Source organism: Budorcas taxicolor, chromosome X (genome assembly GCF_023091745.1).
Source record: "Budorcas taxicolor isolate Tak-1 chromosome X, Takin1.1, whole genome shotgun sequence".
Lineage (NCBI taxonomy): Eukaryota > Metazoa > Chordata > Mammalia > Artiodactyla > Bovidae > Budorcas > Budorcas taxicolor.
Window position 1 is genome coordinate 86,536,352 of NC_068935.1, and position 26,880 is coordinate 86,563,231.

Here is a 26,880-nt window from a genome sequence, read left to right on the forward strand (position 1 = left end):
AAGCAGGGCTTCCTTTCCCTCTCCACCTAAATAAATGCTTGTTAACCATTTACCAGCACATCACTGAGAGCACTCAGAAGAGTGCCTGGCACACGGTAAATGCTATAATGTTTCCATTACTATATTTGCTTGTGCACTGAGTCCAGATGCACTCTTTTTTTTCTAGGTCCGAGTTAAAAGTGTTTGAAGAGCACAGAATTACAAAGAATTAGTGTGCTGAACTGCACCTATTTAATCTTCCCAGTAACTCTAGGTGGAGTCTGTACTATTTATTATCCCCTTTCTACAGATAGAGAAACCAAAGTTCTGAGAAGGTAACAATCAGAATGAGCTATCAATTAGCGGAAGTGAGATTTGAAATCGCAGACCAGTAGCTTTCGCGCGCCCGCGCACTTAAGTAACGCACTCTCCTTCCTCTCAAGTTCACCACCCCAAAGGTAACTGCACTTCACGGTACGCGAAAAATAAGTAAGTGCCGGCGTGCTCGTAGTATCTTGGGAAATGTAGTTCACAGGCTCAAGACATACAGTTGTCCAAGAAGGGAGAAGCGGAGAAAAAGGCGATTTTTCGCCTTACAACAAAAGAGCACGCTCAGTTCTCATGCCTCGCGACATTTCGGCCTCGCCGTGCGAGACTTCGGCGGCTTTACTAGAGCCCGTTGCATGTTGGGAACGGCAATTCGCCAGACCTGCTACGTCGGCGTGAGTTGCCGGAACTCACGTGGTAAGTTCAGGTCCGGTCCCGGCTTCGCGCGAGCCACCGCATTCCACGATGACAGGCGTGGCACACTCTGGTGGCCGTTAGGCATGCGCGACAGACTTTCGGAGCAACTAAGAACCCAAACTGAAAACCTACGACTTCTCACCGGTTTGCGCTCTCGCCGAGGCTTGTGCTGCTCACGAACCGGCCTCCTTCGTTCCTTTTCTCCCCACTCCGAAAGTTGGAGGTAGGCCCTGGGGCGCGGAGGACTTGGGTCTCGACTGAGACAGTTAAGGCATGCCTGCACTGTCCCGCCAGTGAGGGAAGGAGGGAAGTTCGCAACTGTGTAGTTTGGGCAGCTCGCATTGGGTAGGCTCCAGACCCAACGTTTGTTTGGAGAATAGGACCGCTCCTGCGGGATGGGCTAGGGGTGGGGGACGGGGGCGCAGGGGTCCAGATACCAGCGGAGCTGCCTTGAAGGGGGTCTTGTGGTCCCAGTGGAGACTTGGGCTTTGAGGTAATGAGGGGGGACCGGTGGTGTAGCCTGAGGGCTGTTAATGGGTAGGTGTAGAGGTTTGGTGGGCTGCGTGGGTATAGTAGAGGTCTGGTGGAAGTGTTATTGGGGAATCGGTGGGGGCTAATAGGTGTGCTTTAGTCGATGTGTTCATGGGGGCCAGTGGGGATGTGTTCTTTAATTAATGAGGGGATGGTAGAATGGGCAACTGGAAAATAATGGGAGGCAAGTAGCAGTGTGATCCCTGGGGGACGGATGGAGTTATGACATTCAAGGGGTTAATAAAGAGTGATGGAGCATAGTGATTCAAAGGATAATGGCGAGGCTGTGGAGGGAATAATAGAGGTGAGAGTCATGATCAAGGAACTAATGGAGTAGTGATCAAAGAAGAGAGAATGGGAAGATAAAGGGGTATTGTGATCAAAGGATTTTAGTTTGTGATGATGGCATGATCATTGAAGAAGTAATGAGAACAGAGTGAGCAAAGAGAGAGTAATAGTAAGCTGTTGGGTGTGATCATAAATTGATTTTTGGGTGGGGAGACAGGTGGGCAGTGAGGGGAGAACGGAGAACTGATGTATGATTATCAGGGATTAAGGTGAATGTGGTAAGAAGAGTTAACAGGGTCTAGTGATCTGTGAAGGATCAATTGGAGGGCCAAGCTAATGCGGGCTGATAAATCATAGTAACTGAGAGTTTAATGGGGAACTAATAGACCATGATCCTCCAGGTATTAATGGGGGATGATAAAAGAATTATCAGGCTTCCCAAGTGACTCAGTAGTAAAGAATCTGCCTGCAATGCAGGAGATGTGGGTTTGATCCCTGGGTCAGGAAGATCCCCTGGAGAAGGGATTGGTTACCCACTCCAGTATTCTTGCCTGGAAAATCCCATGCACAGAGGAGCCTGGCGGGCTACGGTCCATGGGGTTACAAAAGAGTCGGACATGACTTAGCGACTAAACAACAAAAGGAATAATTGGGGGCCAAATCATTTCAGGGGAGAGAGATTAAGGAGGTGGGGAATGCAGTGAGGTAGTGTGAGGGTAATGGAGTGAAAGCTGGGGATTAATGGGGCCTAGTAGGGCTTTATGACTAGGGGTAGCGAGGAGAGCTGGGGGTGGTGGTGAGATGTTATTGGGGATAAGGTGGGCAGAGAAGGGTTGATAGTGAGACTTGCAGAGTTTAATATGTAGAGTATAAGTGACAGCAGTGGGAGGTGGACAGGGTCAGTGACATCATCTCTGTGATAAGTGTTGGGTTTGTGGGACTTTGGGGGGTCTGTTGGCTTAATAATGGAATCTATAGGGTGAGCAGTGAAGCCTGAGACCACAGTAATGGGATCCTTCAGGCTCGGTGAGCTCAGTGGGTTAGTGACTGGGCTCCAACCTCCCCACCTGTTGAGAGAGCTGTCACATAGGTCAGATGAGCCTGGTTTAGTTAATGTGGTTCTCACAGCCCTGCAGAGATAGGTAATGGCCCACTCACACACTTACTGATATGGGGCAGCATCAGCTTACTATTGGCAGGTCCCTGGGCAAACAGCGTGGAAGATGGGACGGACGTCAAAGGACAAGCGAGATGTCTACTACCGCCTAGCCAAGGAGAATGGCTGGCGTGCCCGCAGTGCCTTCAAGCTGCTACAACTTGACGAGGAATTTCAACTCTTCCAAGGTCCCCATTTGGTGGGCAATTCACTGGGGGATGGGGCGGGTGAAGGGAATAGACAAGTGGGCTAGGTCTACAAAGCTCTGTGTGGTAGGTGGGCTGACTTGGAGGGTCCATGGGGCAGTCAGGAAGATGGCATGTACTCAAAAGGAGCTGGGCATCTGGGCAACAGGTAGATATGGGTGCTTAGGTGCTTCCTGGGGGAAAGGGGTAAACTTTGCAGGGTCCCAGTTGGAAAGGTGGGTGCAGCTGACCAGTGCACCTTCCTGTGTGTGCTCAGGTGTGACGCGGGCAGTTGACCTGTGTGCGGCCCCAGGCAGCTGGAGCCAGGTGCTGAGTCAGAAGATTGGGTGAGTGTGGAGTACCAGATGGGAGGCCGGGAGGCCAGACTAGGTTGGAGGGTGGACCAGGAGTAAAAACTGAGCTGACATGGACCATGTTGTCCACAGGGGCCAAGGGTCTGGCCACGTGGTGGCTGTGGACCTTCAGGCTATGGCTCCACTACCAGGTGTGTTACAGATCCAGGGGGATATCACCCAGGTGAGAGCATGGCTGGGGGTGTTGGTGTGTATCCTGGACAAAGCCCCCCCGCCCCCACCAGTCTGGGGTTTGCAGCAAGTTCAAGAAAGAAAAAGACAAAGAGACCAAGAAAGACAGACAGAGGTAGAGAAACTGAGAGAAACCAAGAGAGGATAGCAGCAGAGGAACAGAGCCAGCGAGTTGTCATCACAGGGAGACAGCAAAAAAGTATTCCCAGCGATGGAGCCCAGTCTCAGGCAAAACCTGAGAATTTGGCTGACCTGATGCTGTGGGCCAGGGCTGACAACAGGTGGGCTTAGAGGGCTTTGGTGGGGGTGCTGTGGGGCCACTCATCATCCCTCTCTTCCATAGCTGTCCACTGCCAAAGAGATCATCCAGCATTTTGAAGGCTGCCCCGCGGACCTAGTGGTGTGTGACGGGGCTCCTGATGGTAAACAGCAGGGACTGGGCGGCCAGGCGGGGGGTCCTTTGCACGTTCCTCTCTGTATGTCCCACCTCTGTCGGCTTCTTTTATTGCCTCTCCCCTGCACTGTCAGCTGTTCCCACATCTGGCAACTTCTCCCTACCTGTTTCCTGTTCTCTGCCTTATACTATTTTGGTTTTGTCCAACCTTTTGTCATCTCTCTGCAACTGTTCCATTACTGTTCACTTCTTTTTTTTTTTTTTAAGTCAGCCATCTATCCATCCATTCAGCACATTTACTGAGCATCTGTTGTGTGTCAGGCACTGTTATACATGTTGGGAGGATAACATGAATAAAACTCTACTATTCTCTGACCTCAGAGAGCTGGTGTTCTAGTGGGAGCAGACAGAAAAGAAACAAATGATTGAACTGTATAGCATGTCAAAAAGTGATAGGCACCATGGGGAAATAATGAAAATGAGAGGGAGGGAGGGAATACCTGGAGGAATTTTAAGTAAAGTGGAGAAGGCCTCACTGCCTTTAGCATAGAGACCTAAAGCAGGCAAGGGAGTGGGCTAGGGCACATCTGGATAAAGAGCAATCCAGGTAAAGTGATTGGCACATACAAAGGACTTGAGGTAGGAGGGTGAAGAGCGAGATCACTGTGGCTGGCTCAGAGTAAGCAAGTGTGAGAGTGGTAGGAGGTAAGGTCAGTGAGGTGGTGGGAATCAGATCCTCAGGTGGATCTTTCTGGGCCACAGTGGTGACTTTGGCTCCTTCACTAAGACAAGAGCATGGAGAAAGCCATGGGATGGTTGTGAGCAGAGGAAGGCCATGCCTGATGTGTGTCTTGACAGGATCCCTCTGGCTGCTGTGAGCAGTGTGAGGGCTGAGACCTGGGGAGGGGAGGCCGCTGTAGTCATCCAGGTGAGTGGCGATGGTGGTGGAGACGAATAGAGGAGATCTTTTGAAAGAGTTGAGAAAGTTTGCTAATGGCTTAAATGTGGGTGTGAGAAGAGAGTGGAAGGGGTGTGTGTGTATCAAAGGTAACTACCTTGAAAGTTTTGGCTTGAACAACTGGAAGGATCAGGTGAGATGGGGAAAATGATGGGAGGAGCAAGTTCCGGCAAGAAGGTCAAGAGTTTGTTTTTGGATGTGTTGCATCTGATGTTCATTCTGATCTGAATCTGGACTGGAGATAGAAGAAATAATACTTGTGCCTAAGATTGTTTTGAGATTGAAAATTAGTGTCTTAGGGTTAGGAGCTCAGAATATGCATCCAGTTGGCAGATGTAGTCATTTGCATGCAGAACCTTAGCAGTAAGAGAGCTTGGTAAATGTTTTTAGCGCTCTAACCTCTCTGGGACAGGAAGATAGCTAGACTGTATGGCCCCCTAATGCTGTTCCTCTTGCCACAGTAACCGGCCTCCACGATGTTGATGAGTATATGCAGGCCCAGCTCCTCCTAGCTGTGAGTAACCCTGGCTGTCCCTACCTCAGTTTGGCCCCCTCCTGGCTGGCTCTCCCTCAGCCTTAGCCATCTGTCCTGCCCATAGGCTCTGAACATTGCTACACACGTCTTGAAGCCAGGGGGCTGCTTTGTGGCTAAGGTAAGTTTCAGGGAACCTGGTACGGGGTAGAGAGGAGTCTCCAAAGGTCATCCTCATGCCTCCATCTCTGCCTCCCCACCCTGCAGATCTTCCGAGGCCGGGATGTGACACTGATCTATAGCCAGCTGCGTGTCTTCTTCTCCAGCGTGCTCTGTGCCAAGCCCAGAAGCAGCCGGAACTCCAGCATTGGTCAGTGGGGTGGAGGGGCTGGGCAGGGGCTTCGAATCTCAGGGACCCATCTCCCACATGCAGTGGAGGCAGCAGCTGCCCCTCACTCCACCTTCTCCCCATAGAGGCCTTTGCTGTCTGTAAGGGTTACGACCCCCCTGAGGGCTTCCTGCCGGACCTGACCAAACCCCTGCTGGACCACTCTTATGGTGAGAGCCCTGGGCCCCATCCCTGGGGAGCGTCTGTCTGCCAGTGAAATTTTATGTCCCAGGAGGGCCCTTAGCCCCATGTGCGGCTGAAACCCTGCCCCTTAAGGGAATGCTGTCCCAAAAGGATCCTCAGCCCCACCCTCTGGAAATTCCACCCCTGTAGGGATATTTTGATCTCGGAGGATCTTTGGCTTAGTTCCCTAGTGATGACTCTTAGACCTGGTGAAAGTTCTGAGTCCTACCCCAAGGGACACTCCACCTGCCTAAGGAGTTTCTAGTCTAGGAAGACTCAGTCACACACCCAAGTAGAAACCCCACCTCTGTGTGGGAATTTTGTCCTGTGAGGGCCTTCAGCCTGGCCCCTAGAGGGAAAAAGCACAGGGCTGCTCTTGTGTCAAGCATGCTTGAGTGAGACAAAGTCCAGGCAGCATATGGCAGGTGGCCATAAGTGCAGTGGGAGAAAAGCAGGTTGGGGAGGGCTGTTTTAGAATGGGTGATCATGGAGGGCTTTCCTGAGGAGGTGATCTGAACCAAATGAAGGATTTCTGGAGCAGGAGTGTAAAGAGTAGCTGGTGGCTATGTGAGGGAGGCCTCCGTACCCATCTTGGGTGCAGCCTGAGTCACAGCTGACCCCAGACACCCTGGCCCTGTCTTGTCTCATCTTTCCTTGCTTGTCAGATCCAGATTTCAACCAGTTGGATGGCCCCACCCGCATCATTGTGCCATTTGTGACCTGTGGGGACCTGAGTGCCTATGATTCAGACCGCAGTTACCCACTGGACGTAAGTGCCCTGCCAACAGTGGGTTGGATGGGGGGTGCTGTCCTCTGTTCCCAGGTCCTCACCATCCCTCCCAATGTGTGTCCCTGCAGCTAGAGGACGGCTCAGAATACAAGTACACACCACCCACGCAGCCCCCCATCTCACCACCCTACCAGGAGGCCTGCGCATTGAAGAAGAAGGGGCAGCTGGCCAAGGAGATCTGCCCCCAGGACTGCCCCATGAGCACAGTGGACATGTTGCCCCAGTCCCTGGCCACTCCACAGCGCTACACCCTGCAGATCTCTGAGGTCTGAAAACATGGACTCAGTGCCCACAGTGACCCCCTCCTCGTGTGCTTCTTTCTGCCCCAAATCGTGTGGTATCTGGGACAAACTTCTGTTTCCTAACTCCCAATAGCTATAAAAATCAATGGGTAAAACCAAGTATAGTGAGCAGAAAAGCTTAACCAAATATCTGAGTCTTTCTTCTTTTTCTTGGGTAGGTGGAAGACAGTGGAGTGAATTGCTCGTCTTAACATGTGAAGGTAAATTTGCCTTTTTAATCTAAGAATTTGAGTAAACAGCACCTTTAAGAAAAAACTGAGTAAAATTTTACTTTTTGAAATTTTTACATCAACTGGTAAGATTTCAGTCAGCAGACCTTTACTAAAACTCCTGCTGTTATGTGCCAGGAACTGCCTTAATGATTTTACACATTGAGGTACTCAGTAAACATTTATTGAACACCTGCTGTGTGCTGGGCATTGCTCTAGATTTGAAGATGGAGCAGGGAACAAAACAGGCAGATACCCTGGCCCTCAGAGCTTCTAGTTTAGGAAAGAGGTAATAATTCACAATCTAAATGCAGGAGTTTCCAACCACACATACACGTATTATTTATCTTGCTCTCTCTATGTCCACCCATATGTATATAATACGTAAAAGTAACCTGGGGTATGAAAAAATTTTAAAGCAAGGTAAAGAGATAAGGGCTTCCCAGATGGTGCTAGAGGTAAAGAACCCACTTGCCGATACAGAAGACATAAGAGACACAGGTTTGATCCTGGGTCAGGAAGATCCCCTGGAGAAGATCATGGCAACCCACTCCAGTATTCTTGCCTGGAGAATCCCATGGACAGAGGAGCCTGGTGGGCTACAGTCCATAGGGTCATAACAAGTCAGACACAAATGAAGAGACTTAGCACATAGCACACAAGAGATCAAGAATTCTAGGGTCTGGCAGTTTGCAGTTTTTAAGATGGTTACCGTGGAAGGTCTCACTAAGGTGATGTTTGAGCAGAGACCTGAAGGAGATGAGGGAGGGAATCCATGTATTAATCTAGGTAAGAACATTCTAGGGAGAGGAAATAGCAAATGCAAAGGCCCTGAGGAGGAATGGTGGGGGAGCAGTGAGGAGCCAGTTTGCATGGAACAGTCTGGGCTAAACCTGTCAGTGCTGGAGGGCTTCTCATCCTCAGGACACCACTTTAGAGGACATCCCCGTCTGACAGTGGCTTTTCAGTTTATTCAGACCAAGTTTGCCATTAAAATAAGTAAAAAAGACACCTTAAAAAAATGAAATGGCAGATCACAGTGGGAAAAGATATTTATAATCTGTACATGTATAGTATCCATAATGTTTAAAAAGCTGCTATAAATCAATAAGGAAAAGAAAATATGAGAATGCCCAGTAAGTACATGAAAAGCTGCTCTTCAGAGAAATGCAAGCCAAAACTAAAAAGATTAACAATACTAAGTATCTGAAAGGACTTGCAGCATTGGGAACCCTTGTATATACCAAGGGCAGCATATAATGGTGTAACTGCTAGATAATTGTTAGGAATTATCCGCTAAAGCTGCATGTGTGTTTAGTTCCACTAAGAAAGGAGTACTTGAATGTTTCTAACCAGCCTATTTGTAGTACCCCCAGACTAAATACAGACCAAACACCCATTACCTATCGGATGGATCGTTAAATCCTGGTTTATTCACAGTGGAGAACTACACATCAAAAAGAATGAACATTATATGTTTTGTGCATTTTCTGTGTGTTATGGTTCACAATGAAAGTAGAGGGAAAAAACTGCACAAAAATGTAGCTGAGAAAACAATGATTATAGTAGAAGACAGTAGGAAACATATTTTGGTTTAAAACTTCTTTTACTTTGACCTTTTAGTTAGCTGGCAATCTGATAAGGACTCGGAAGCTGTTTGCTGTCAGGAAAACCAGAACTTGAGTTGATGAACTTGTTTTCAAATACCTCGTCAACCCATCCTAAATGTACAGGCTCTGAGTAGGAACCTCCAGCAACCACCACAAAAACAACAAGGAAGGAAACATCCTGGCGTGTCTGTCTGCACTGTAGAGGGGATTCTTGAGTAGGGTCTTGCCTTTCTCTAAATCTTTCCAGCCCTGTGTCTTGAATATGTCCAGAACTCACCCTGAAAGCAGGGCTTCTTAACCCTGGGTAGAAGTCAGGGGTATTTGTGAACTTGATGGAGGGAAATCAGTTCAGTTTTACTAACTGAAATTTTAGCTTTACTCCAGAATCTGAATGCTGGCAGCAAATCAGTATTGTAAAATTACCTTTACAGTAGTAAAAGCAGTGCTGGCAACTTTCCCACCAGTACATATCAAAGTTACTTGTTTATGTTGTTACAGTTGTCATGGGCATCTTAAAATATTGGTCACCACTTTGGATAAGATCTTTTTAAATTTATTTTTTTAATTGAAGGATAATTTCTTTACAGAACTTCGTAGTTTTCTGTCACAAATCAACAAGAATCAGCCATAGGAACACCCACGTCCCCTCCTTCCCAACTTGCTTCTCATCCCACCCTTCTAGATTGTCACAGCGCCGCTGTTTGAGTCATGCAGCAATTTCCCATTGGCTATCTATTTTACATATGGTATTGTAAGTTTCCATACATCTCACCCTCTCCCTCCCCTTCTCCCCAGCCATGTTCTTAGGTCTGTCCTCTATGTATGTTTCTCCATTGCTGCCCTGAAAATTAATTCATCAGTACCATCATTCTAGATTCCATATATATGCATCAGTACACAATATTTACATTTTCTCTTTCTGACTTACTTCACTGTGTATAATCGTCTCTAGGTTCATCCACCTCATTAGAAGTGATTCAAATGTGTTCCTTTTTATGGCTGAGTAGTATTCCATTGTATATTTGTACCAGAACTTCTTTATCCATTCATCGGTCAGTGGACATGTAGGTTGCTTCCATGTTCTAGCTATTATAAATAGTGCTGCAATGAACATCAGGGGTACATGTGTCTTTTTCAGTTTTTGTTTCCTCAGGGTACATGCTTATGAGTAGGATTGCTGGGTCGTATGGTGGTTTTATTCCTTGTTTTTTAAGGAATCTCCATACCATCTTCCAGAGTGGCTATATCAGTTTATGTTCCCACCAGCAATGCAAGAGGGTTCCCTTTTCTCCACATCCTCTCCAGCATTTATTGTTCGTAGACTTTTTGATGATGGCCATTCTGACTGGTGTGAGGTGGTATCTCATTATAGTTTTGATTTGCATTTCTCTAATAATGAGTGATGTTGAGGATCTTTTCATGTGTTTGTTAGCCATCTGTATGTCTTTGGGGAAATGTCTGTTTAGGTCTTTTCCCCACTTTTTGATTGGGCTGTTTGTTTTTCTGATTCTGAGTTGTATGAGCTGCTTGTATATTTTGGAAATTAATTCTTTGTCAGTTGTTTAATTTGCTATTATTTTCTCCCATTCTAAGTGTTGTCTTTTCACCTTGTTTGTAGTGAGTAAGGTCTTATAATTTGATGTACTAATTAAAGTTCATTTATTGTAGCACCTCAATGTTGTTTCATTTTAATATGATACTTTTTCTTTTATTGGAACTGTAATTGACATATTGATATAATATGTGTAATTTGAAAGTATATAACATAATGACTTAATATACTTATATATTGCAAAATGACTCCCACAAGTTTAGTTAACATCTATCACATCACATAGTTAAGAGTTTTTTCCTTGTGATATGAGCTTTTAAGATTTGCTCCTGGACTTCCCTGGAGGTCCAGTGATTGAGAGTCTGCCTGCCAATGCAGGGGACATGGGTTTGATCCCTGGTCCAGGAAGATTCTACATGCGGCAGAGCATCTAAGCCCATGTACAACTGCTGAAGCCTGTGCTCCATAACTACAGAGTAGCCCCCACTCGCCACAACTAGAGGAACCCCATATGCAGCAACAAAGACCCAGCACAGCCAAATGTAAACTAATTTTTAAAAGATTTGCTCTCTAAGCAACTTTCAAATATACAAAATAGTATTGATAAGTATAGTCACTATGCACTGTTACATCCCAGAACTTATAACTGGAAGCTGTACCTTTTTACCACCTTCCCCCATTTTTAGATTCCATATTTAGTATTTGTGTTTTCTGACTTCATTTAGCATAATGCCCTTGAGGTCTATCCATGTAGTCACAAATGGACTTCCCTCATAGCTCATTTGGTAAAGAATCTGCCTGCATGCAGGAGACCTGGGTTCGATTCCTGGGTTGGGAAGATCCCCTGGAGAAGGAAATGGTAATCTACTCCAGTATTCTTGCCTGGAAAATCCCATGTACAGAGGAGCCTGGTGGGCTACAGTCCATGGGGTTGCAAGAGTCAGACACGACTGAGCGACTACACCACCACCACCACCTTTTTTTTATGGCTGAATAATACTCTGTCATATGCATATGCCAAATCTTGTTTATCCATTTGTCTGTTGACAAGACACCTAGGTTGTTTCCATATTTTTGCTGTTGTCAATAATACTGCAGTGACATGGGGTGCAGATATCTCTTTGAGTAGTGACTTCATCTCCTTTGGATACAGATCCAAAAGTATATATGTGGGATCCAGGGATAGCTGGATTATATGGTAAGTTTTGTTTAAATTTTTGAGGAACCACCATACTGTTTTACTTGGTATCCATAATAATTCCTGTGTATTTGAGAGAGAGAGAGAGAGTGTGTGTATGTGTATGCACACGCATGCTTTTAAAAACATTCTATGAAGGAGTTCACAGACTTGATCAGATCAGATGCCATAGGATTCCCTAGAACAAAGCTTTTTTGGGGAGGGGGTGCTGTGTCGCATGGTTTATGGGGATCTCAGTTCCTCAGTCAGGGATTGAACCTGCACCATAGCAGTGAAAGCACAGAATCCTAACCACTAGGCCGCCAGGGAACTCCCCAGAACAAATTTTTCTTTTTTATGTTAAGAAACCCTTTCTTAAAGGCATGTCAGAAAGTTTGTCATGAGTGCAGTCCTGAATTTACATTTTAGCAAACAGGAGCTGACAGCTACGTAGGCAGGCCTGGTTTCTGCAGCTCACTCACATATCTTTAGAAAATCACCATCCTCTGTGCACACCCCCATCCACTGAGCTCAGGACTACTGACATCCCAGTCTGTAACCCCAGGTGTTTGTACCTGACTTTGTGAACCTGGGAGTGTCCATACCAATTCCAACCCCAGGGAGCCCACACCACAGCTCGTTAATGCAGGAGTCTTCTCATTCACATCAGTATGACCACAGGAATGTCCACACCCAAGTCTGTGTGACTCCAGGAATGTAAAACAGAAGTATCCACACAAAAGGTGGTGTAACATAAGAGTATCCACCCCCGTCACCATGTATATTCAGGCAGCATCCACATACAATCAGCAAGAGCCGGGGAGTATGGACAGTCCCATTTGTATAATCCCAGGAGTGTCCATGTCTCCATTTTGAGGAGCAAAAACACAAGCCTTTGAGAACCTGTGAGCATACTCACCTCAGGCTGTGTCCCTAGTTATGTCCATCCCATCTATATTACATCAGAAGTATACACCAAAAGTCTCTGATGGGAGCAGTGTCTAATCCCCAGTCTGCAAGCCAGCAGTGTCCGCACCCACAAGGGTACAGCCTAGGAGGGGCCTATCTGACCTAGGCCTGGCCTCTGACCTCTCCAGAGTGCCCACTCTCCACCTGTCTGGCCCTAGTCTTGTGACTTCAGGAGTGTCCACACCCCTCTGTGTGACCCCAGAATTTTCCACACTAAAGTCAGTTTGTCCACAGAGGTACATATACCCCAGACTGTGTCCCCAGTGGAGTACTTAACATTAGTCTGAGTGACTCCTAGAGTGTTTCCACCCCAACCTGTGATGACAGTAATGTTTATTCTCCACTCTTTGTGATCCCAGGCTTTCCACAACACAACCTGTTTTACCACCAAAGTGTACACATTCTGTTCAGTTTGATCTCAGATTTGTCAACTGCCTAGACTGTGTAACAACAATGGGTGCCCATTCCCCTGTTACCATAACCCCAGGGGTTACCACACCTCAATCATTATCATCCCCCAAAGTGTCTACAGTGTAGTCCATGTCACCACAGGAGGGTATACACTTCAGTCCGTGTGTCACCTGGAGTATTCAAAACATAGTCTGTGACACCATAAGTGTGCATATCCTAAAGCTTCTGACCACAGAGCTGTGAAAACTCTAGTGTTTTACAACAGAGGTGTCCACTGCCAAGTATGTCAGTCAGCAGCAGTACCTGTGTTTCAATCTGGGTGACTTCACCAATGGCTGTATTTCTGCCTTTGTCGCCCCCTGTGTGTGATTCCAGGAGTCTCCAGACCCCAATAAAATGGAACAAGACCATATGTCCCTTGCCACACCCCCCCACCAAGTCCTCTGCCTGCCTTTTGCCTGTGGAAAACTACAGTCAAAAAATTTAATCAGAGAAGTGAGAAATACTGAAATGAAAACAGTCAAAGGAGACTAAATAATAATAATGTAGTCATTCAGCATAGTCAAGGACCTTTAGTTCTCTCTCAAGGGCTATAGATAATATTTGCCATATCCTGTGAGCTGTCTTATCGATACCAAAACCCCAGGTGGAGAAGTTAACTACATGATGACCAGACTGTACCCAGAACATGAGCTGCCACAGTTCTGAGAATTGACTGCAAAGAAAGGGGAAAGGTTTCACCCTGGAACTATAGATGAACTGTACCTGAAACAACCAAGGTGATGCTAGTCAGGACGCTGATGACCAGTTGAAGATGACTGTACTGTTCCTGCTTGTAACTGCCCCCCACTCTGTCTATAAAAGCTCTCCCTTTTATCTTCCATCCCCTGATTGTCAGGGGGTGGAAATCTGCCTTTGCACAGATGTCTGCCACCCTCCCCCCACCTCAGTTGCTGGCATGTGAAATAAAACATATTTTCCTTTCCACGAACCTGTTCTGTTCACTGCCTATTGAGCGGAGAGCAGCCAGATCCCCCCACACACACTCTCCTTTCGGTAACACCAATGTGTGTCCTGAGGGAAGCACACCCCTAGTCTGCATTATAGCAGCGTTGTCCACACCGCAGGCCTGTCACTGTTGACTTTTCACCTGCCAGTCAGTATCCCCTTGCTGCTGTTCAGTCACTCAGTCGTGTCCGGCTCTGCGACCCCATGGACTGCAGCACGCCAAGCCTCCCTGTCCTTCACTATGTCTCGGAGTTTGCTCAAATTCATATCCATCGAGTCAGTGATGCTATCTATAACCATCTCATCCTCTGTTGTCCCCTTCTCCTGCCTTCAGTCTTTCCCAGTATCAGGGTCTTTTCCAAGGAGTCAGCTCTTTGCATCAGGTGGCCAAAATATTGGTGCTTAGCTTCAGCATCAGTCCTTCCAATGAATATTCAGGACTAGTCAGAGCTAGAAGGACCTTTGTCAGCAAAGTGATGTCTCTGCTTTGTAATACACTGTCTAGGTTTTTCATAGCTTTTCTTCCAAGGAGCAAGCTGTCTTTTAATTACAGGACTGCAGTCACCAGAATGGAGCCCAAGAAAATAAAATCTGTCACTGCTTCTACTTTTTCCCCTTCTGTTTGCCATGAAGTGATGGGACCAGGTGCCATGGTCTTAGTTTTTTTTTAATGTTGAGTTTTAAGCCAGCTTTCACTCTTCTTTCAACTTCATCAAGAGGCTCTTTAGTTCCTCTTTGCTTTCTGCCATTAAAGTGGTATCTTCATATCTGAGATTGTTGATATTTCTCCCAGCAATCTTGATTCCAGCTTGAACTTCATCCTGCCTGGCATTTCACATGATGTACTCTGAATATAAATTAGATAAAAAGGGTGGCAGTATACAACATTGTCTTACCCTTTTCCCAATTTTGAACCAGTCAGCTGTTCCATGTAAGGTTCTAACTGTTGAAAACCCCATGAGCAGTATGAAAAAGCAGTGTTCCCTAGGAGTGATCATTCCTCAGACTGAAATGCCAGGAGTATCTACACCCCAGGGTATGTAACCCCAGGAGGACCCATAGTCAGCCTGTGTTTCTCCAAAAGTATACACATGACCCCAAGATGATCAACTTTCTGTATGACCACGAGTGGCCACCACCCAGTCTGCATGTCTCTAGGATGGTATACCCTTGACTGTGTGATCAGTAAAGTCTCCGTGCCCCAGGATCTGTGACCATTGGGGTGTCACTCCCAAGCCTGCAATTCCAGAACTTTCCACCCAGTGTGGGAACAAGGAGTGTCTCCACCTCAATTTCTCTTGCCCCAAGCTCATTCACTACATTGTCCACGTCACCCTAGGAGTAGCTGAACTCCAGTCTGCATGAAGCCACGTGTGTCCACATCCCAAACAATGTGAACAAAGGGGTGTCCACATGCTAGTATGTGTGACCACAAACACATCCTCCCCTTGTCTCTGTGACTCCAGATGGAGCCAGTGGGTTTTATCCTGGCTGCATCCACATCGCAATGTTTGACTATAGGAATGTCCACAGCCAAGCCTTTGTGACCCCCAGCAGTGTTCACCCCACAGTCAGAGTCCAGAAGCGGCAATAGCTTAGTCTGTGTGATCTTGGAAGTTTTTGCAGTGGAGTCTGAGTGGCACCATGAGTATGCGCATCTCAAACTGTGTGATCACAGAGGTGACCACACTCCAGCCTCCACGGCCCAGGAGTGTCCACACCTGTTTTTGTGACAGAAGCAACCAGTCTCGAGTGTATGTGACCCCAGTGTTGTTCAAACCCCCCAGTCTCTATCTGTGGCCTCGATAGAATGTGTTCCTGTCAGTGTGACCACAGGAGTATGAAACCCGTGCCTGTGACTGCTGGCCGGTCTCCACTCCGGTCTGGGTGACCCAGGGGGGGATAACCCCCCATCTGTGTGACAAAGGCGTCTACGTGCTCCAGTGTCTGTGACCACAGGGGCACTGGTCCCCCATTCAGTGTGATTAGAGGAATGTGTGTTTGTGCTGTGTTTAATTGCTCAGTTGTGTCCGACTCTTTGTGACCCCAAGGACTGTAGCCCGCCAGGCTCTTCTGGCCATGGGGATTCTCCGGGCAAAAATACTGGAGTGAGTTGCCATGCCCTCCTCCAAGGGATCTTCCCAACCCAGGGATTGAACCCAGGTCTCCCATATTGCAGGCAGATTCTTTACCAGAATGAGCCACCAGGGAAGCCCAATTAGAGGAATGCCTGCACCAAATTTGGTGTTTGTTACCACACCTGTGTCCACCCCCGTCTGTCTGCACTGAGAGGCATCCCTGCTTTAGTTGGTGTGATCCCAGCACAGACCACACTGCAAGCAGCGTGACTACAGAGGTGTTGCCAGCAGAGCATATGATACTCCAGTAGTGGCCGCACCACAAGCATTTGACCGCAGTGTCCCCCCAGTGAATGTGTCCTCAGTCATGTCCTTAGTCCCAGTCTGTGTGATCCCAGGAGTGTCCAGATCCCAGAGGGTGACTCCGAGGGTGTCCAAAGTTGAGCCTAGGTGAAACCAGGAAGTACCTGATCATAGTCCATGTGATTCCAGATGTCCACACACCAATCTTGAAGGACTCTAGGAGAACACATCCCAGCCTGGGAACTTCAGGAGTGGTCATGCCCCATCCTGCATAACCTCAGTCATGTTCACATTGCAGGCAGTGTGACCACCTAGAGCCCTCACACCCAAGTATGTGACCCCAGGAGGTCCACATCCCAATCAGTGTGACTCCAGGATTGCTGGCACCCAGATCTAGCGACCACATGAATGTCTATATCCTCATCTGTTTGATCCCAAGACTGTCCACACTCCAGGCTATACAACCCTGGGAGGGTCCATACACAAGTCAGTGTGACCCCAGGAAGGGTTACACGTACAGGGATAGTGATCCAGACAAAAGGGGAAAGCCTATGCAAAGGCCCTGAGGCAGGAGCATACCTGGCATATTTGAGATACATTGAGGAGACCAGTAGAGCTGGAGTAGAGTGAGCAAGCGGGTGAGTGACAGGAGGTGAAGTCCAGGAGGTGATGGAGCCTGGTCCTGTAGGGCCTCCTTGGCCACGGGGAGGACTTTGGCTTTTTCTCTGAAAGAAGTGGAGCAGGGGTCTGAGCAGAGGAGGGCCATGGGCTGCCTTGGGTTGTAACAGGATCCTTTGGCTACTGTGAGGACAGGCTGAAGTCCTTAATCAGATCAGAGATCAGGCTGGGCCATGGAGGGTGGGGGCCCCAGGGGCCAGGACCATGGCCACCTGACAGGCCTCCCCAGGAGGCTATACATTCTCTCTGGGGCATATGGCAGCCCTCCTCCTGTGCGCCAGAAACACAGGATATACTGAGGAGAAGCCATGGGGATTGAGTGGAAATGACCTCACTGTGAGACCTCAGGCCAGCCCCTCCCCTTTCCCTGGGCCCTGGGTTTCCACCTTTGGCAGATTAGTATAATAATTCTTGTCCTGCCAATCTCTCCAGTGTCTCTACTCACCTATTCTCTCCATCAACATCAGCCTCCTTGATAGTTCCTCAAACACACCAAAGCATTATTCCCACTTTAGGGCCTTTGGTGCCTGCTGTTTCCCCTCTGCTTGAACTCTCTTCCCAAGACATGTGCATCGCTCACAGTTATATGGCTGCCCCTTCGCTTTCTTATCTCTGCTTAAAGAGCATCTCCTCAGGAAACCTTCCCTGACTATCCAAAATAGTGCCCCTGTATCCATGCATCCTTCTTGGTTTTTCTTCATAGAACTTCCTAGTACATTACATATTTACTTGTTGAGTCAGCCAGAGCCCTACAGTGCACGTGAGGACACACAAAGCACACACAGGTGGAATTTTGAAGAGACCTAAATGAGAGGACCATTACAGAGGTGCAGAGAGGGTTCAGGAAACCCATAAGTTTGCCAAATTATCCAGGGACTGGCATCAGAGGGGTTCTGCCACCATTCCTAGGTCTGAATGGGCAAGAAAGGGAACAATCTTCCCGAAACCCAGCAAGGAAGAGCTGGAACTCAGCCCCAGCCGATGAACACCCAGCTTTCTCTGTCCTTGCATTCTCCAGTCACCTATCAGGGTCTCTCATTGGCCAACCCAACTAGAAGCCAGATGGGGCAGGACATGGCTGATGACGTCACAAGGACACAGGGCAGGACAGGGAAGGTAGGAGAATGGATTGGGGCAGGAAACAAATAGAATACCAAGCATGTTAATATAGTATTTTTCATTACCTATTGAATAATACTGAGCATGGGAGGTCGCTAAAGACAGATGTTTATGCTTGCTGGGTTTCCTGTGTTTTTGGTACCTAGAGCAGTGTCTGGCACATTTAATGAATATTTGTTGAAAGTATAAATGAAAGAAAGGACTGATGCTGAAGCTGAAGCTCCAATACTTTGGCCACTTGATATGAACAGCTGACTCAGGAAAGACCCTGTGCTGGGAAAGATTGAAGGCAGGAGGAGAAGGGGGCAGTAGAGGATGAGATGGTTAGATAGCATCATTGACTCAGTGGACATTGGTTTGAGCAAACTCCAGGAGATAGTGAAAGACAGGGAAACCTGGCATGCAGCTGTCCATGGGGTCACAGAGTCAGGCACAACTTAGTGACTGAACAACAACAACAAATAAATAAAGTAATAGGTATAAAATAATGCAAAAGTGAAAGCACGACTTCAATAAGTGGTTCTGGGAAAACTGGGCAGCTACATGTAAAAGAATGAAATTATAACACTCCCTGCTGCTGCTGCTAAGTCACTTCAGCTGTGTCTGACTCTGTGCGACCCCATAGACGGCAGCCCACCAGGCTCCCCCGTCCCCAGGAGTCTCCAGGCAAGAACACTGGAGTGGGTTGCCATTTCCTTCTCCAATGCATGAAAGTGAAAAGTGAAAGTGAAGTTGCTCAGTTGTGTCTGACTCTTCGCGACCCCATGGACTGTGGCCCACCAGGCTCCTCTGTCCATGGGATTTTCCAGGCAAGAGTGCTGGAGTGGGGTGCCATTGCCTTCTCCGATAACACTCCCTAATAGCACACACAAAAACCCTCAAAATGAGTTACAAGACTGGACATTATAAAACTCTTGCAGTAAAACATACACAGAACACTCTTTGACATAAATCATAGCAAGATCTTTTTTGATCCACGTCCTAGAGTAAAGAAAATAAAAATAAACAAGTGGGATCTAATTAAACTTAAAAGCTTTTACACAGCAAAGAAAACTATAAACAGAAGACAACCCTCAGAATGGGAGAAAATATTTGCAAATGAAGCAACCAACAAGGGATTAATCTCCAAAATATACAAGCAGCTCATGCAGCTAAATATAAAAACAAAACCCAATTTAAAAAATGTGCAGAAGATCTAATAGACATTTCTCCAAAGAAGATACACAGATGGCCAAAAAGCACATGAAAAGATGCTCAATATCACTAATTATTAGAGAAATGCAAATCAAAACTACAATGAGGTATCACCTCACACCAGTCAGAATAGCCATCCTCAAAAAATCTACAGGACTTCCCTGGTGGTCCAGTGGGTAATAAATGCTGGCTAGGGTGTGGAGAAAAGAAAACTCCTACACTGTTGGGGGAATGTAAATTGATATAGCAACTATGGAAAACAGTATGGAGGTTCCTTTAGAAACTAAAAATAGAACTAGCATATGACCCAGCAATCCCACCCCGGGCATATACCCAGAGAAAATCATAATTCAAAAAGATACATGCACCCTAGTTTTAATTGCAGCACTATTTACAATATCCAGGACATGGAAGCAACCTAAATGTCCACCAACAGAGAAATGGATAAAGAAGATGTGGTACATGTATACAGTGGAATATTAGCAATTAAAAAGAACAAAATAATGCCATTTGCGGCAACGTGGATAGACCTAGATATTATCATACTGAGTGAATTAAGTCAGACACAGAAGAACAAATACCATATGATATCATTTATATGTAGAATCTAAAAAAGAAGAGAGGGTACAAATGAACTTATTTACAAAACAGAAGTAGAGTCATGGCTATGGAAAACAAACTTATGATTACCAGGAGATAAGTGAAGTGAAAGTTACTCAGTCGTGTCTGACTCTTTGAGACGCCATGGACTGTAGCCTGCCAGGCTCCTCTGTCCATGGAATTCTCCAGGCCAGAATACTGGAGTGGGTAGTCTTTCCCTTCTCCAGGGGATCTTCCAAACCCAGGGATCAAACCCAGGTCTCCCACATTGCAGGTGGATTCTTTACTATCCGAGCCACCAGGGAAGCCCAAGAATACTAGAGTGGGTAGCCTATCCCTTCTCCAGCAGATCTTTCCAACCCAGGAATCTAACTGGGGTCTCCTGCGTTGCAGGCGGATTCTTTACCAGCTGAGCTATGAGGAGATGGGGGTGGGGGGATAAACTGGGACATTGGGAATGAAATATGTACATACTATATATAAAATCACTTCCCAGGTGATGCTAGTGGTAAAGAATCCACCTGCCAATGCAGGAGATGCAAGAGACACATGTTTGATTCCTGAATTGGGAAGATCCCCTGGAGTAGGAAATGGCAGCTCACTCCAGTATTCTTGCCTGGGGAATTCCATGGACAGAGGAGCCTTGTGGGCTACAGTCCACAGAGCCACAAAGAGTTGAACATGAAAGAGCAACTGAACACACACATATATAAAATAGATAACTTATTTATACCTCTGTATAGCACAGATAACTCTACTCAATATTTTGTAATGGCCTATATGGAAAAAGAATCTAAAAAAGAGTGGATATAGAGACTTCTCTGGTGGTCCAGTAGCTAAGTCTCCAACATCTTAATGCAGGGGGCCTGGGTTTGACCCTCATCAGAGAACTAGATGCCACATGCCGAAACCAAGCGTTCACATGCTGCAACTAAAGATCTGCATGCTGCAATGAAGATCAGAGATCCCCCGGGCTTCCCTGGTGGCTCAGTGGTAAAGAATCTGCCTGCCAATTCAGGAGACATGGGTTTGTTCCCTGACCTGGGAAGCTCCCGCATGCCATGGAGCAACTAAGCCCATGCACCACAACTACTGAGCTTGTGCTCTAGAGCCCAAGCGCCACAACTACTGAAGCCCATGCACACCCTAGAGCACATGCTCCATAAGAAAAGCCACCACAAGAAGAAGCCAGCATACCACGACTAGAGGATAGACCACCCAGCAATGAAGACACAGCACAGCCAAAAATAAATACATAAAATTATTTTAAGATCAGAGATGACATGTGCCACAACAATGATCCAGTCCAGCCAAATAAATATTTTTTTTAAGAGTGGATATGTGTATATGTAAAACAGATCCACTTTGCTGTACACCTGAAACTAGCATGACATCGTAAATCAACAATACTCCAAAAAATTATAATTCTTTTTTAAAGTGAAAAGATGAGCCATAGACTTGGAGAAAATATTTTCAAAATGAGTTATCTGACAAAGGAGCAGTATGCAGAATATATAAAGAATTTCTACCATTCAATAATAAGAAAACCAACAACCCAGTTTCAAAATGGGCAAAAGACTTGAACAGACACTGCACCAAAGAGGATATACAGATGGCAAATAAACATGTGAAACAACACTCAACATCATTAATCACTAGAGAAATGCAAATTAAAACCACAGTGAGATATTATACACATTTAATAGAAAGGCAAAACTTAAAAAGACTGACTATACTGTCAGTGAGACTGAAACTCTCCCTTGGTGCTAGTGGGAATGTTAAATGGTTAAGTCACTTTGGAAAGCAGTTTGGCAGTTTCTTATAAAGTGAAATATACACCTACCACACAACCCAGCAATCCCACTCATAGGTATTTATCTAAGAAAAATGAAAAGTTATGTTTGTACAAAAAAATGAAAACTAATATTTGTACAAAAAATGAAAACTAATATTTATACAAAAACGTATGTGCAAATATCCATAACAACTTTATTCGCAGTCACTCCAACCTAGAAACAACCCAAATGTCTTTCAATTGCTGGCAAATAAAGAAGCTGATACATCCTTACTTGCTACTCAGCAATGAATAGCAAACTACTGATGCATCCAACATAGATGACCCTCAAATGCACTAGGCTGAGCGAAAGAAGCCTGAATAACAAGACTACCTAATGTCCAATTCTGCCTATATGGCATTTTGGAAAAAGCAAAATTATAGGACTTCCCTGGTGGCTCAGTGGTAAAGAATCTGCCTGCAATGCAGGACATGTGGGTTCAATCCCTGAGATGTGAAGATCCCCTGGAGGAGGAAATGGCAACCCACTCCAGTATTCTTGCCTGGAAAATTCCATGGACAGAAGAACCCGGCCGGCTACAGTCTATAGGGTCACAAAGAGTCAGACATGACTGAGCACACGCAAAGTGGAATGCCTGGGAATAGCAGACAGATCAGCAGTCACCAGGTGGTGGTTAGGAGTGGAGGGAGAGGCTGACTTCAGCATGGCCACACAAAGAACTATTTTGAGTGAGAGAATTTCTTTCCTACTAGTGGCAGTTAACCAATCAGCTTTTGTTTAGCAAGTCTCAGAGAACTGGTATGGTACAAAGGAGACATTTTACTGTATGTAAATAAATATACCTCAGTAAATGTGACTTGTTTAAGTGCACTACTTGACAAGCAATAAAGAATTCTATGTCTACAAGAAGGGCTGTGATCATGCCTGTTGGTACTCCTCCTCTCCATCTGGTTTCTGCACATCTCAGGAACACATCAGAGGAAAAGAAGGAGCTATAGCCATCCTGCTGCACCTCAAGGTAGCACTTTGTTGACTGTTAGGACCTGAATTGTGTCGTCCCACAAATTCATAGGGCTTCCCTGGTGGCTCAGCTGATAAAGAGTCTTCCTGCACTGCAGGAAACCTGGGTTCGATCCCTGGGTCAGGAAGACCCCCTGGAGAAGGGAATGGCAACCTACTCCAGTATTCTTACCTGGAGAACTCCATGGAGAGAGGAGCCTGGTGGTCTACAGTCCATGAGGTCACAAAGAGTTGGACACAACTGAGCAGCTAACAGACACACAAATTCATACATTGAAGCCCTCATCCCCTGTGTGACTATTTCTAAAGATAGGGCCTTTAAGAAAGTCATTTTAAAATGAGGTCATAAGGGTTGATCATAATCCAGTAGGACTGGGGGCCTTATAAGAACAGGAAGAGACACTAGCGAGATCTTTCCATGTGCATGTGCACAGAGGAAGGACCATGTGAGGACACGGTGAAGAGGTGGCCATCTACAAATCAGGAAGAGATGCCTCACAAGAAACCAACTCAGATGGCACCTTGATCTTGGACTTCCAGCCTCTAGAACTTTGAGGAGATAGTATCTATTGTTTAAGCCACCCTGTCTGTGATATTTTGTTATGGCAGCCCTAATACAGTGAGCAAACTAATATATTGCCTCTCAGTTTCAGATTTGACTCCAGGAGACACATTTTGGCCATTGGGGAGGGCGGCAGGCATTTCAAATGAAAGAAGGAAAATTTGGTCCATCTTCCTTGTCTAGTTGAAGGGAACTCTGAAGCTCAGAGAAGAGAAACACAGGCTGAAATCTGCAGCACTCCCATGGATCAGATTCTGGGGGCTGCATCCACTAGACTAGGAGGGCTACTCCACTTCTTCTAAGGGATTTTTGCCTTTAATTCATCTGAATGAAATTCGTCCATTCCAGTCCATTTTAGTTCACTAATTCCTAAAATGTCAATGTTTACTCTTGCCATCTCCTGTTTGACCACTTTCAATTTACCTTGATTAGTGAACCTAACATTCCAGGTTCCTATGCAATATTATTCTTTACAGCATTGGACTTGACTTCCATCACCAGTCACATCCACAACTGGGCTTTGTTTTTGCTTTGGCTCTGACTCTTTATTCTCTCTGGAGTTATTTCTCCACTCTTCTCCAGTAGCATATAGGGCACCTACCAACCTGGGGAGTTCATCTCTCTGTGTCATCTCTTTTTGCCTCTTCATACTGTTCATGTATGAAGAGGCAAAGCTCAACATTCAGAAAACTAAGATCATGGCATCTGGTCCCATCACTTCATGGGAAATAGATGGGAAAACAGTGGAAACAGTGTCAGGCTTTATTTTGGGGGGCTCCAAAATCACTGCAGATGGTGACTGCAGCCATGAAATTAAAAGACACTTACTCATTGGAAGGAAAGTTATGACCAACCTAGACAGCATATTCAAAAGCAGAGACATTACTTTGCCAACAAAGGACCGTCTAGTCAAGGCTATGGTTTTTCCAGTAACCATGTATGCATGTGAGAGTTGGACTATAAATAAAGCTGAGCACTGAGAAATTGATGCTTTTGAACTGTGGTGTTGGAGAAAACTCTTGAGAGTCCCTTGGGCTGCAAGGAGATCAAACCGTTCAATCCTAAAGGAAGTCAGTCCTGAATATTCTTTGGAAGGACTGATGCTGAAGCTGAAACTCCCGTACTTTGGCCACCTGATGCGAAAAACTGATTCCTTGGAAAAGACCCTGATGCTGGGAAAGATTGTACTCAGGAGGGGAAGGGGACGACAGAGGATGAGATGGTTGGATGGCATCACCGACTGAATGGACATGAGTTTGAGCGAGCTCCAGGAGTTGGTGATGGACAGTCCATAGGGTGATGACAGTCCAGTTGGTGATGCAGTCCATGGGGTCACAAAGAATTGGACACAACTGAGCGACTGAACTGAACTAATCCACAAGACACCCACAGCCACACTGCAAGATGGGTAAGAATTATTTGGGGAGCTTTTAGAACTGCTGTATGTTTCCTTCTAAAGCCCCACCCACAGCTCGTTCATTCCAGGCTGTTCTCCCAGGGAATACATACGCAGTTTAGAGCCACTGGTGCTGTGGTTTGGGAGAGTAGTTGTAATGGTGTTATCTCAGGCTTGGTGGCAGCCCGAGGTTAGGGACAAATGTCCAGCCCTCTAGAAGGCAGGAGCTGGTGAAAGCTGAGGTGGATCATCAGTCACAGCCCTCATCTCATGAGAAAGTTCTGCCAGATGCAGGAGCTGAAAGTACTTACCTGCCAGACAGGAGGTGGTGAATGAAAGCTTCCGCGGGTAATTGGGTGCACGTGCCTTCATGGATGTGTGTGTGTGCACATGTGTGCATTCCAGCATATATGAAGTTATATGCAAATGTGTCGGGTGTGCCTATGCCTTGGAGTGCACATTTACAGTGCACACACATGCATGCATACGTGGTATGTGGTGTACTCAGGATGTGCTGGTTTGGATGTAGGTGTGCATGTGCATTACACAGGTGCGAGTGCATTTTCATGGAGGTGCTAGGGTATGCATGAGCCCAGGAGGGACACAGGGGCCTGTACCCTGCCCAGGATGCTTGTGAAAAGCAATTGTGTACATGGGTGAGGATGTGCTTATGTCTGAGAGTCTGAGTTCAAACCCCTACTGCCACAGGTGCAAGCCTGAGTGTTTCTTTGTCTGTGTGTATGTGTATACCCCAGGGTGCACACACGTGGCTGTGTGTAAGTATACAGGTGCAGGGGAGCCCATTGGCCCAGGCTTGTGTGTCTAGTGTCGGTGTTCATATACCCCAGGTGCTTGGTATTTGCCAGTGTGATTGACCAAGTGCATGCATGGGGCTGATCCTGGGTGTCAGGACACACATACCCCTGAGAGCCTGAGCTGGGCATGTGTGTGGGCATGGATGCAGGAGGTATTTCCATCGACCTGGGCATGGCTGGCTGTGCTCATGTCCCCTGGGGGACTCATGAATACACATGTGTGTGTGGATGGACACACAAGTGCACAGGAGCCTGGACTGTGGTGTCTGTGCACATGGACCTCCAGGCACCCATGAATGTGTGTGTGCACAGGGGCATATTGGTCCACAGGCCCTGTATGAATGTGCGTGCATGCATGCGTGTGTGTGTGTGTGTGTGTGTGTGTGTGTGGTTACAGGTGTGCCCATGGTCCTGGGCCTCATTACCTGTGCCTGTGCAACTCTGGGGGCCCATGCACATGTGTGTGCATGGTTTCATGTGTGGATGTGGGCCTGGGTCAGGGAATGTCTGTACGTGTACCCCTAGGGGCCCAGGCACAGCACATACTCAAGTGTTCAGATATGCTCCTGAGCTTGGATCTTCGTGTCCGTGCACATGTCTCTTTGGGGGCACACATATGGCATCTGTGTGGGGGATGGATACACTGCTTCCCTTCCCCTCCACTTGGCTGGGGATTATAAGAGAAACCAAGAAAGGTGCTTTCTCTAGGAATCCAGGTTTTGGCAGAGCCAGGCGAGCGGAATTCGTGACCATTTTGCTATTCTCCACCCTTGTTACTTGGGACAAAGCTGAAGCTGGGAAATCACCCCTTCCTTCATTCAGCTGAGCAGGCTGTGCCCTAACTGGGGACACCTGGCCAAGGAGGAAAGTGGGGCCAGAAATGCCCTATGTGAGCTAGTGGCCCCCCTCAGCATCCAGATCTTGAAAGCAAACAAGTGAAGGGATAGATGAGTCAGAAAGCAGATATAACCCCAGGGGCTGGGCTTGCCTCAACCCAGGAATGCCTCTGAGCTGGAAAAAGTCTCAGCCAATGTCTAGTTCGGACCTATACATTTTCAGGAAAAAATGTGAAAGGCTTTTAAAGGGGCAGAACTATTCTTAGATGTTGTTTCCATGGAACACTGGTGTGTCTAGGTGGCCTTTATGGCTTATCTGATCCATGGGGGCAGCACCCTTGTCCCTGACAGCACCATTTTGAAACTCTACAGAGACAGGAGTTAACATGCACAGACCTGCAGAGTCCCATTATTAAACATGCAAGTGAATTTTGTCCTTTCGAGATACAACTGATTTCTGCCCTGTAGAAAGGATGATTCCAAATATCCTAGCACATCAATTGGCAAATTTATCTATATATGTCTATTCTGCAGATTCTCCTTTGAGCTGATTGTAACATCTTACCCGTTCTCTCATTAATAAAAGCCCTAAGTAAAATCTTTGACATGTGTTCACTCTTTATGTGCATGAG

At 46.6% G+C, this 26,880-nt stretch overlaps 1 protein-coding gene across 3 annotated transcripts; it reads left to right on the forward strand.

Annotated features, from left to right (window-relative positions):
• The first annotated feature begins 733 nt into the window (after positions 1-733).
• Positions 734-10,311, forward strand: FTSJ1 (FtsJ RNA 2'-O-methyltransferase 1). Of its 3 annotated transcripts, none has more exons than XM_052663070.1 (13): positions 734-946; positions 2,728-2,886; positions 3,161-3,230; positions 3,330-3,420; positions 3,772-3,850; positions 5,242-5,294; positions 5,380-5,433; positions 5,520-5,622; positions 5,727-5,810; positions 6,489-6,592; positions 6,682-6,879; positions 7,074-7,115; positions 8,748-10,311. In XM_052663070.1, exons 2-12 carry the CDS (start codon positions 2,766-2,768, stop codon positions 7,104-7,106), a joined length of 990 nt encoding a protein of 329 aa, XP_052519030.1. In that variant the 5' UTR covers positions 734-946; positions 2,728-2,765; the 3' UTR covers positions 7,107-7,115; positions 8,748-10,311. The 3 variants fall into 3 exon arrangements, with proteins under 3 accessions (XP_052519030.1, XP_052519033.1, XP_052519032.1); XM_052663073.1 differs by having other exon boundaries at positions 6,495-6,592; XM_052663072.1 differs by having other exon boundaries at positions 2,742-2,886.
• The last annotated feature ends 16,569 nt before the right edge of the window (positions 10,312-26,880 follow it).

Bases quoted from the DNA above. Each gene is read 5' to 3' on its own strand.
- FTSJ1 (XM_052663070.1), top strand. From the start codon at position 2,766: ATGGGACGGACGTCAAAGGACAAGCGAGATGTCTACTACCGCCTAGCC. The intron at 5,295-5,379 runs GTGAGTAACCCT...TCCTGCCCATAG, and splicing joins AGGCCCAGCTCCTCCTAGCT to GCTCTGAACATTGCTACACA. The intron at 6,593-6,681 runs GTAAGTGCCCTG...GTGTCCCTGCAG, and splicing joins ACCGCAGTTACCCACTGGAC to CTAGAGGACGGCTCAGAATA.